Genomic DNA, 11,137 nt, shown 5'->3' with positions numbered 1-11,137 from the left:
AAGTCTTTTTTTTTTTTTGCATGGAATGGAATAACAAATCCCCTTTACTACCTTTGTGATAGGTCTTGCTTTGAACAATATAATAGAGGGTCTCGGGGGTAGGGAGCTTTGTTATATATAGTCTAGAAAATGGTTGTAAAATGTGGCTGACACTGGTGTGGTATAATATATGTGGTACTCAAAAATTCCCAGAAAAGTCTAAAATTCTGGATAATTATCTAGAATCTAGCATGTCAAAAGCAGCGCTCATTTCTTTCATGTTCTTAATATATAGATTTAGCCAAGCCTAAAAGCGGAGCACCTATTACTACAAATTAACTGGCTATGAGCCTGTGATCTAATCGAAAACCAGTTCTTGGCCAGTCAGCGGTCAACTTCAAAAAACACTTGACCTTGATGAGTTCTAAACCTTAGCCTGCTATATGGTCAGGTGATACTGGTTAGCAGATACCTTGAGTTGATAGGTGTCAATTGACCCTAACATGGATGTCCAACATCAAAGATGTATGTTTGAAACCAAGGCTGCATGCCTTGGTTGACCTATTATTTGAGTATGGCCGCCATGTTGCGCTACACCTTTTTTTTCATCATAGGGTGTACGTGCTATTGTGAGCTATTATGGCTTCACCTTTGAAACAAAGACTGGATGCAACATGGACAACTTACAACACACATTTTTGACAAATATTTATTTTAATTTCCTTTCAACTGTCCTCATTACTAGACGTCCAAGAAATCCATGACTATCCATTAAAAAATTGTGGTATTCATCATGTGAAGTTTGTTTGATAGGTCATGCAAACACCATGCCAATGTACAAGGCAGACAGCACAGAAGTGCATTATTTGTCACTGCTGAAGCTTTAGACGTTCTTTTTCTCTCACTCTGTGCAAGTAACTGTAAGAAATGAAATTCACAGCATAAAAAACAGATGTACACCAACTTAAGAACCACAGGTCATGACTGGTGTATGACATTTGCAGACTGCAGACCGCATGCTCTTTAACTGATATCGTATTCCCATTTTCATTACAGAGAGCTAACCATAAACAGGCTAACCTGAGTGATATTCTAATTCGGGCTGAGCAGAACACTGTTTAGGCCTTAAGTGTAGTCTGCAGTCGGCAAATGTCCTACTCCGGGTCACGACTTGGTCATTGAATCAGTTACAGTTATGGGAGCCAAACTTCAAAGCATCGTCTTAAAAGAAGAGACTTCATTATTGGGCGATACCAAAGGTCACACCCAAAATTGAAAGTCTGAACTGACAAACCGGTGTTTTGTGCGTCATATTGGGCAGCAGTGAAGTTTTGTTACATTATGCAAATATTCCTTCAATTCATAAAAGTGATTGAAGAATTTTAATACTATAAAGTAGCCTGCGCAGAGGCTTCGATTTGGGATTCACTCACGTCTCTACACCAGACTCCTCCCCTCTTCATTCCATATAGGGAGAATTTGTTCCCTGGGTTATTTTGATTGTTTGTTTGATATGGCCATGCCATCAGGAATCCAATTATTTTCAAATGGGATGAAATTCTCACTTGGTACACTAATATTAAGTTCAGTGTGTGACATTTGCAAACTGGAGCACTATTTAGGCCAAAATATGGTATGCAAATGCCATACACCACGTTAAGTGTAATTTGCATCATTCTGTAAAAATACTGTACAATTTGTGGCAGTACACTTGAGCAGGCTGTGCAAACTGACCTTGGGTTGTTGACCAAATATGTGCTTTTTCTGATGGCAAAAAAATTCCTGCCAATTAGACCCGAAGGTAACATTAAATGCAGGCATTTGACTGGAGGTATTCAATTTGCGGAGGAATGATGTACAGTGGTGTATTTGTTGTTAGAAGAAGGTAAGCTTATTCTGGAAATGTAAGTTAAGGTTAAATTTAGTTTAAACTGGTCGAGGATGAGTATACTTCTTTTCTATTAATTAGGAGAGAGCCCAGGAGTCGAAAAGCGCTTTAAGACCTTTTATATAAAGCTCAAGTTGCTTGCACTTCTGCATATACAAGAGGAAGTGCACATATAACTGTCGTGTACTCACAAAGTATCCATAAGTTATAAAGTGAAGAAACCCTGTTGTAAACAACTCAAATCAGAAATGCTTTAACTTTAATATCAATGAATCGCATCAAGTCTACTTACTCGTCATACTGACACCTGTCCCAAGCATGCTTCTCGTGTTGACATTTCCATGGAGCAAAGTAAGTGTCCTTCCTGCACTTTAACAGAGGTATAAGCAAGTGGGCACAGTAATCTCTGGCCGACAAGGGAATCTTCGCGTCCGCCATCTCTTTCGCTGTCACTTTCATAACTAACAAATATAAAAGGTTCTTCAGATAATAATACCTGTAACAAGTTTTAGAGCCGTTTATCAACGTTTTGAAGTTAATTTGGAAAGGCGTTATAGCTACTTTCTCGCCACATATTCAATGTATTATTCTCACCTGGTTCGTACTTCTCGTCCGCCATTTTGGATGTTTGGCTCACGCTACCCAGAATTCTTCTCGGCTCGAGTGTGCAAAAATAGGTACGCGATACGTACAAAGCCAGGGCAGCAACAAGAGCAGTTTTCTGGCCAATCACAAATTACAAAGTGTGGAAAAAGTGCGAGGTCTTTAAGCTGATCGCTTAAAACCAAAGCAAACGCGAACTATTTTCGACACTCAAGCAAAACCTTCTCTATTTGGCCCTGGTTTATTTTTTTAGTCACAGAATTTTCGTTGGGCTTGTTTTCAATACAGTTGGGGAGAGGGGCCTATAATCGTAATCAATTTTCTGTTTCAAAAATTGTTGGCCTTAGATTAGACAGACCTAATGCCTATACAGCTTTACATATCAATAATTACAACATCGCTCATATAGCAAGGCAATAAACAATAATATTCATTTGTAAAGTCTTTCTTTATCTTTTAATCTTCAATCCTCAAACGCCCTTAGACCCCTGTTATACATTTTACAAAGTAACCTGAAAACTCTTACTTCTATTTGCAAAATTTATACAACAGCTAGAAGGACAAAAAACTATAACTGCTGTTGTAGTAGTAATCAGTGTCAACAGAGGGACCTTCCTTATAAAATTACAGGACTTAATAAAGCCCTCTAAAAGGTAGATTCAGGGCCACGGCCATGGTTTAAGTTTATGTTTCTGATATGGATACCAAAGGGGTTTAGTGGAGAGTCTTTATAAGATATGAATTTTGATTTCACTGAGACTAAGTGAACTGTCCGTACTATAGAACTGTCAGTATTATGGAAGTCCCTGTAAGGAGAGGTTCAACTGTACCAGATGAATATTAGGCAATATAGGCCTGCAATACGTGCATAGAGCTAGTAACTAGTATGGATGCAGAGGGGTAGATACAATTATTATTGTCCAATCAAAGCAGCTTCCCTCGACAACAGTTTCATCTTTTTATTATAAATAGTTCATGTTCATTATTTTGTAGCTTACTTTGTAACATAACCATAGAGGTACCACATAGTGAAACAACTGACAGAATGTAAACTGGAGGACCCTAATACAGATGTATAAGTAATACAAAAACACAACTTTCACTTTTTAAAAGGAACAACAAGTATCCTTGCAAGTGGCATGTAGAGAGTTCACTTTCTCGCGGCTTCGCAGCTCACTGTGACAATCGTGGCTTCGCCTCTCACATACGTGCCCGCGCCACTTGCACTCAATTCCCAAACGTGAGCCTGCTCGCAGGCTAAGTTGTTCCACCCCTTGGTAACTGAGCTCTTGACTTGCAGAGGTAATAAAATTACAGTCCAAAACAACTCTTGAGTGATAGAAATGTAATCTAATAATGTTTTATTTGATGTAGTATCTAGAGCAGAAATCACAATCAATCTTTGAACAGTATTTTTACTAATTGTTCATGAGTACTGGGAATATAACCACTTGTATCCACTCTGGGCCTGGCACCTAATATGACGAAAAAGTACAACAAATTTTTTAATTCTTGTATTTATGTCAACACTTCAATTATGGCCACCAAGATGTTTGAATTCTACTCAAGAGGGGACAAATTATTCACTAACTACATGTGTTTGTATTAAGTTCTGAGGTTTTAAAAGAGCTTGCAGACTACTTTTGTTGCACTGATATAATGATTAAAGTGGAGATATACACCTCGCCAAAATCAATAGCCACTACTGACTTTTGTCACTCAACTCAGCAACTGCAACATGCTGTTCAAAGCAACACAAATTTAGAAGTTACAATTTTTTGCATCTCGCCACTACATATCAAAACCCTATAAATGTCTCTATAACTTGTAATACCCTCAAACAGGCTACCATGCTGGTTGAGATCCTGAACATGGGTGCAGGTTAAAATAAATTAATTTTAAATTAATTTTTAACTCGCAAAAACAAAGTAATGATGATTTGAGCACCATACCTGCATTTATGTTATTCATGTCCTGGGTCTTGCTGGTAGTCACTGGACTGCTGTTTGCTAGAAAGAAAATGGAAGTGAAAAAGGAACAACATCAGTGGTTGCCTTAAGTAAACATTTCTTTGCACACTAGGATTTCGTCTACATGCTTTAAAAACGTTTCTGAGCACTTTGTGCAACACAATCAGTTCCATGTGAAAGTATTGTTCAATAGCTTTCATTTGAATGGTCACACACTAGGGTTTGATCCACAGACTTAAAAATTAGAACCACCTTGTACAGCACAATAAACAGTAAGTACTGCTCTATAGCTTTCATTTGAATGGTCACACACTAGGTTTTCATATACAGACTTAAAAGTTAAAACCACCTTGTACAGCGTAATAAACAGTACCACATGAAAGTACTGCTCATAATCACAAGACAGCCAAGTTTTTAAAAATATGTGTGCAGTATGTATGCTTTACATACCTAGAAAGTCATTAGTCTTTTGGACCTCATCCATCAAGTCTTTTTTGTTAAATTCCTTACTAATTGCCTCCATCTGTGACACCAAAACACCGATACACTAACCAAAAGAAGGCATTCTGTTAGTCATGTACCTTGCTGGTTGATACAATTTCATTCTAGTGTTGTCCTTCCAATTAGCACCACCCTCAATGATAATGTTAATGCCCCTGTTAAAGACATTGTTGTAATTAAGCAACCCTGTTTTTCCTATCCTATCCAATATAAATCCATGCCATGAGGCACACATCGATTTGGTGCTAGAGCTGTGACAGCTGCCCACAACTGCCACTCGGCTGCTTGCCTTTTATTCTCAACTGTTCTCCTCCATGTGTTTTTTTTTTTTTGGCCACCCTGGTCTTCCCCTCCCCTTCAGCAACCCTGTTCTAATACCAACCACTTGGTTCTTAAATATGTGCCATGACTCTAGTGATCTTGGATTATTGATCCTGATCATCTCAAAGGAATATAATGCACCCATTTATAAAGCATGTGAACAATTAAACCAGCAAGGTCAATCCTACCTCACATCGAGCATGTTCTTGTATCATTTCACCATGGGCTTTTTCTAGATTTGCTACCCTAGCCTGGACTTCTTTATATCTTCAAACAAAATTCAGTAAACTGCACGTTAGGTCAGGGTAACAGTTGTAGAAGAAAGTGGTGAGCTTCCTTAAAGGACAAAAATATTCTGCTAATACTATCAACTGGTAAGAGATGCAACACTGGAACGACAGTGTGTTGGAGCTTGGATCAAGCTGACTAGGTTTATTAAGCACTTACTGATCTAGAGTCACTGTGTAGTGTACCAGTAACTAAATGTATTATTATTTTATTCAATAATCATTTGATTTAGGCCCTTCCACATTGTATATAAGCACACTAAGTGAAATTCTCTTTCAGCAAGTGCTCTTGATTCCAATATGCAGGGGCCACTGTTCACAGGTTAGGAAAAAACCCAGGTGCGATTACCTGGGGCAAGTAAAGTTTGCTCTTGGGCAAGTGAAAATAGAAGTTCAGTGGCCCCATGGGCAAGTGAAATTAGCCTCGGTAGTCTTACGAGTCTGAATGAAAATGTCAGCTTGATAAAATGATGATTTTCAGTTAGAGGCTATTTCAAAACTAGTTAACCATTAGGTTAAAAGCATGGATTAGTTAGGAATCCAAGCATACTTTGTTTGAGTTTGTCCTCTGATTTCCATACTGGCTGCGATGTCAGCAAGTAATATTTAAGTGGGGACAAGTGAAAACTAAAATTTACTGGCCCACTGGGCAAGTGGATTTCCCCTCCCAAAATTTTTTTCCTGTCCTGCCCTGTTATAAGAAGAGGAGCCATACCTTTTCAATTGCACATCTGATATAGCAGTAGTGGAGGTGGATTCTGGTCTTACAGCACTTAGACTATCAAGTAGTTTTCTCTGTGCAAGCCTGTTAAGACTTCGAAGAACTTCATCTTCTGTTTTATGATTGACTGAAATAAAATAATATACCCGGAAGAAAACAATAAATCAAATGATTAGTAAATGTGAAGGTAACTTGACCAAAGTTACGCCCAGGACCCCCACCTGAGGAGCTTATCTGAGTCTCCCTTGGGCTAGCATTTGGTTTCTATTACAAACAATAAACAATAACCCTAAAGCTTGGATCCTGGTAGGGAGGGGTGAGGTATGCATGTGCCTAGTTTTAATTTAAACCCTTTTTATGTTAGCATTTCAGAAGCCCCTCTCATCAGGCTAACCAGATGAGTGTCCAGGCATCCTGTGAACGGCGACATATTAAAAAAAGTTGTTTTATTTTTCCTCTGCTGCCTTATAAATTGTTCATTTGAGCAGGCCCTATAGCACATTTTGGACACCCACTTTTCATATCCTGACTAAAAGCCTGCCTCTCATTGCTGTCTGAATATCAACACCAGTCATGTCGTTCATTGTCATTTCACCAGCCTCCATGTTACTATTTCAATGTTGTGTTGCATTAGCCTCAGTAGCAAGCTAGTTCCATTCCAATACCAAGAATACAGAATCAATGTGCTCTATCTGGGCCACAAATTTGGGTCTTCTGATAGCCAATGAGATGCATGAATTTTGTTATAGTTTTGAAAGTGATCTTGTAATTACTTTACAACAAGTCTAAATTAAACTAAATTCACCTTTTCTCAATGTGTTGTGGATAACTTGCAAAGGCATGTGATTTGAATCATTTGCTATGAGAGAAATAGAACATCACTGAATAAATATAACATGTTCATAGTTACTAGTATCAAAACATAGTTAACAGAGGGAAATGATTAAGAAGCCTAGTAAACATCAAAGAAGCAAACAAACAGACTAGGATTTATGCTGCACATCTTTTGTTTTATGCTCATAGACTATGCATGAATTATATAATCGGAATATGGGCACACACTGTAACACCTCTAGTATTTTACCAGGTTTTGCACAGGGTCGACCCCCAAAATAACCAACAAAAGCATACAACAAAGAACTTTGCCAGGTTCTACAACCATTTCACTCTCTTAACTATGACCAAAACATGGAACAAACCACAACAAACCACACACAAACAGCTACAATAACTACTGTATTAACAGTCCAAGACCACTAACACAATAGGGTCACTGAGAGTACTTTGTGTTTTATCAGAAATGAACCACAAACCAGCAGGGAAAAAATATATAGGGCAATGGCTTTCAATTAAACTAAAAGTTACATGAAAGAATTCAGGCACTTCTGAGCAAAACAAAACCGACTCAAAATGACACAAACTCTCCTCTTATACCAGTCTTTAATTGTGTTGAACGTTACAGAAAATATGCATGCATCCATCCCATAGATTTTTTTTGGTTGGAAACCCCCACCCCCAATCCCTTTGGGTATTCCAGTTTTGGTTCATCACTCACTCATCCTCTTCGCTCCTTCGTGAGTGGAGCATAAGGCCACAGTTTTGGTTCATACTTACCATTAAAATTTTAGCTTTTAAACCCCCTTCTCCCGTTCCTTGCTCCTTATAATTTCCAATAACCCTCCTTGGTGTGGGTATGGAAATTTTCTGGAAGGGTATACCTTTGATCCTGGATAGACCTGGGTAATCATTCTCAAGCTGGAATGGTGTCTTAAGTATCTTGATTTGCTGTTGTAGGAACTTGCGGTCACTTTGCTCACCAAGTTCACCAGTATTGCACACAGTAATGTGTAAAGAATCACTCTGATCTGACAAGTGCAAGCTACCTTCTGATCCAGAGGAAGATAAGGATTCAGTTGGAATAACCTGCTCTTTCCTTTTGGTCCTTTTGACAATGGGTTGATCATTATCATTTGATGTTCTTGTGTCCTTCTTATTTGTTGCGTGGTCATGAACAGTGGTAGCTAAAAGGCTTTCGCTACTAGACCTCTGTTTACTCTTTTTAGATCTTTTTGACTGCCCTGTCTCTGCAGTATCAACAGTGTGTGGTCTTTTCCTTTGTGTTTGTCCATTCCCAGATGAATCAACTGTCTGTACATCAGTGTTTTTGAGATAAAAATCATGATCAGTAATTTTTCACGATTATTTTCCAGCTTGTTCGGGTGAAATTAGGAAGACCACCAAGCTGTGGTTGTCATGAAATAACTGTTCATGTTAGTGGACATAAGCTCGGGTTTTTCCCAAGCAGATTTGATTTCCACCCTCAGCCAAAAGCTTAATGGCAGCAAAATTATTGAACCTACACCAATGAATGGTGCAAGCTTGTAGAGTTTTTCTAGGAGCTCTGGTTTGACAGGAATTGCATTTTGTAGCCATCATATTATTACATTACATTAGAGACTGTAACAAGCCAGAAAAAGGCAACATTTGGGTGGTAAGGAAGCAAGACTATGGACTAAGGGCCTCTTCACATGAGCCTGGTCAAGCAGGCTGACTCAGTTTCCAAGATCTCGCCTCACCACTCTTTCGTTTGTAAAAATTTTGATGTGTTCATATGAAAGGCTGGGCTGGCTCAGTTACCAAGATCTTGGTTTTTGCGACCGAGATCTCAGTGACCGCGATGAAAATTTTCCCATGTGAACACTCCAGCCTGGGTGACCAAGACAAAACATTTGTGACAAAATACCTTTGCTTTCGCAACATAGCTGCCAAAATGGCATAATTTTTGTCGTGTGTGCATTTTCATTGCAAAAGCATGCAAATTAGCTTTATTAGTAAAGTTACAAGAGTCCACAAAGCTATGACAGTCGCGAACGATACGATGTTCTACCATTTTGGTTTTGTTTCTTGAATTTCATCCCGGTTGTTTGGGCTGAAATTTCCCCTATGTACAGACCACAAAATTTGTCCTGGTAACCAAGCCAGCCCAGTTACTGGGCTCAAATGAAGAGGTCCTAAGAGACAACAACAGAGCCCTCTTGAAAAGATTAAAGATTGCACAATTAGCTCGGTACTGGGTGTAGCAGCATTAGATTATAAATGATCTACAGTCATGGACAAAAGTGTTGTCACATTTGAGCAAAACAAATGCTTTTTGTTGGCATCCTTCTGTAATTTCAAAAAACGTCTTTTTTGTCCATAGCCAAACCCCCTTGTCTCTCCCTCCCCACCCCCCCCCCCCTAATGTTGAAATACGCTCCGTGGCAGGACACTGTCACATGGTTACAACATTGAAAAGGGGAGAGGGGGTGGAAATGTGGAAATTGGAGATTGAAAAACTCACGCATTCAATGAAAACAGCTCTTTTTCGGGGAGTGTCTCAACTGCTTTTGTCCATGATTGTAGGTGCCAAGTCCATATCCCTCTAGTGGGGTTGGGGGGGGGGGGGGGTCTCCCAGAAAAATTGACTGGGGCTGTGTGCAGCCCACTTCTCAAAACCCTTTCACGTCCTCAAGCTCACACGTTTCCTCAAGCTACAGTACACTCTCGGAAAACTGTTCGTTTCTCGAAACAGATCATGTCCGCGGACAAATATCCGAGCATAAACACTGTATTTTCGCGCCAAATGGAGGCTATTGTTTACGTCTTTTTATAAACACATGCAGGTTTGAACCCAAAAATCTTAATCACTGCTAAAGAAATCATCGGTGATCAAAGACAGATTTACTCCTTCATCTTGAAATTGTTTGACAAGCTTTAGGTTTACTGTTATTTCTAAAATACTGCAGAATCAACTTACAGTTTTAGAAGCGCTACTGTCATCTTTCATAGAGTGGCTACTTTTCTTAACACTCCGTCGCGATCCTTTGAAGTACCTCATTTTCTTTACAAAACGAGGAACACATTAAACTGTTCCTTAATCAGTTCTCCAGCCTGTGCTCAGTCTAGTCTGTGTACGATCTAGTCCTACTTTAATATACGGGTTCTACTCACCGCTCAAACGCAACCGCCATTTTGGAAATTGCCGCCGAGCCTCTCGTTCCCAGAGCACGCGCCCGGCCTCCCGTCAGTCTGGATAGGAGTCAGGGCAGAAAACACAGGGAGCGCAAACTCACAATTGAGTTTATGGTGTATAGGAAAAAGTTACTTGAGCGCTGTAAGTGGAACGTGACTCTGTGAAGTAAGAAGTGCTGTGTTACAATACCGACCGTCGAGATTTTGAGCGCTGAGCGCTGCATGGAAGTGGAACGTGACTCTCTCTGAAGTCAGTGTTGTGTTACACCTACATATCGAGTTTGAACAAAACGAAACGTTTAATCATTGAGTATACATTTCTTCCACTTTCAATTAAATTTAGAAATCGTACTTACTTTGTCTGCTTTCTGGTGTCCTTTTGATCTCTTTCGCTGTTTTTGGTGGATTTTGCCACAGGCAACACAACGGTATGCGTTGTCCAGAACAATTTTTCCGTGAGAGTTTGCTATGGTAAGGCAAACATAGCTTTGCACGAATTTGACAAACTCATTCACATGGCCAGCAACAGGGAAACCTTGAGAAACCTGGAAGTATTTACATAACAAGAAAAAAGTTCAACTCCCACTGCTGGGGTGGATGCAGAATTTTACAGAAGTGGGTTCGGGATACGGAATGGTAAAAGAGGTCCCGTTTAGGGGGACGAGGGCATCAGTCCCCCGAATTCTTTTAAAATTGAGGATCTAGGACATAGTATTTCCGGCATACTGAGATCCGCTCCAGCACAGGAACGCACTGGATTGGTTTGAGACCAACAGACCCAGTTTTGGGACACCAGTTAATCTCGAACCCAGATCTCACACTGCCAGCGTCAAACAGAGTGAGATCTGGGTAAGAG

At 39.6% G+C, this 11,137-nt stretch overlaps 2 protein-coding genes across 2 annotated transcripts; both read right to left on the bottom strand.

Moving 5' to 3' along the window:
• Positions 1 to 685: 685 nt before the first annotated feature.
• LOC145467584 (NADH dehydrogenase [ubiquinone] 1 beta subcomplex subunit 7-like) lies at positions 686 to 2,520 on the bottom strand. The gene is made up of 3 exons (XM_081451152.1): positions 2,462 to 2,520; positions 2,160 to 2,328; positions 686 to 897 (listed from the first exon to the last, which is right to left on the bottom strand). Exons 1-3 carry the CDS (start codon positions 2,484 to 2,486, stop codon positions 849 to 851), a joined length of 243 nt encoding a protein of 80 aa, XP_081307278.1. The 5' UTR covers positions 2,487 to 2,520; the 3' UTR covers positions 686 to 848.
• Positions 2,521 to 2,962: 442 nt separating this feature from the next.
• LOC145467582 (uncharacterized) lies at positions 2,963 to 10,379 on the bottom strand. Its single transcript, XM_081451150.1, has 8 exons — positions 10,067 to 10,379; positions 7,989 to 8,418; positions 7,076 to 7,129; positions 6,265 to 6,397; positions 5,451 to 5,529; positions 4,891 to 4,987; positions 4,423 to 4,479; positions 2,963 to 3,945 (listed from the first exon to the last, which is right to left on the bottom strand). Exons 1-8 carry the CDS (start codon positions 10,145 to 10,147, stop codon positions 3,866 to 3,868), a joined length of 1,011 nt encoding a protein of 336 aa, XP_081307276.1. The 5' UTR covers positions 10,148 to 10,379; the 3' UTR covers positions 2,963 to 3,865.
• Positions 10,380 to 11,137: the final 758 nt, after the last annotated feature.

This window comes from Orbicella franksi, chromosome 14 (genome assembly GCF_964199315.1).
Source record: "Orbicella franksi chromosome 14, jaOrbFran1.1, whole genome shotgun sequence".
NCBI classification, from domain to species: Eukaryota; Metazoa; Cnidaria; class Anthozoa; order Scleractinia; family Merulinidae; genus Orbicella; species Orbicella franksi.
This window is presented reverse-complemented; position numbering and strand designations above follow the sequence as displayed.

Coding starts and splice junctions, on each gene's coding strand:
- LOC145467584 (XM_081451152.1), bottom strand. CDS start 2,486: ATGGCGGACGAGAAGTACGAACCAG. Junction 2,329..2,461: donor GGACGAGAAGTACGAACCAG/GTGAGAATAATA, acceptor TATATTTGTTAG/TTATGAAAGTGACAGCGAAA. Junction 898..2,159: donor GACAGGTGTCAGTATGACGA/GTAAGTAGACTT, acceptor CATTTCTTACAG/TTACTTGCACAGAGTGAGAG.
- LOC145467582 (XM_081451150.1), bottom strand. CDS start 10,147: ATGAGGTACTTCAAAGGATCGCGACGGAGTGTTAAGAAAAGTAGCCAC. Junction 8,419..10,066: donor ACAGTAGCGCTTCTAAAACT/GTAAGTTGATTC, acceptor ACTGATGTACAG/ACAGTTGATTCATCTGGGAA. Junction 4,480..4,890: donor AAAGACTAATGACTTTCTAG/GTATGTAAAGCA, acceptor TTTTCTTTCTAG/CAAACAGCAGTCCAGTGACT.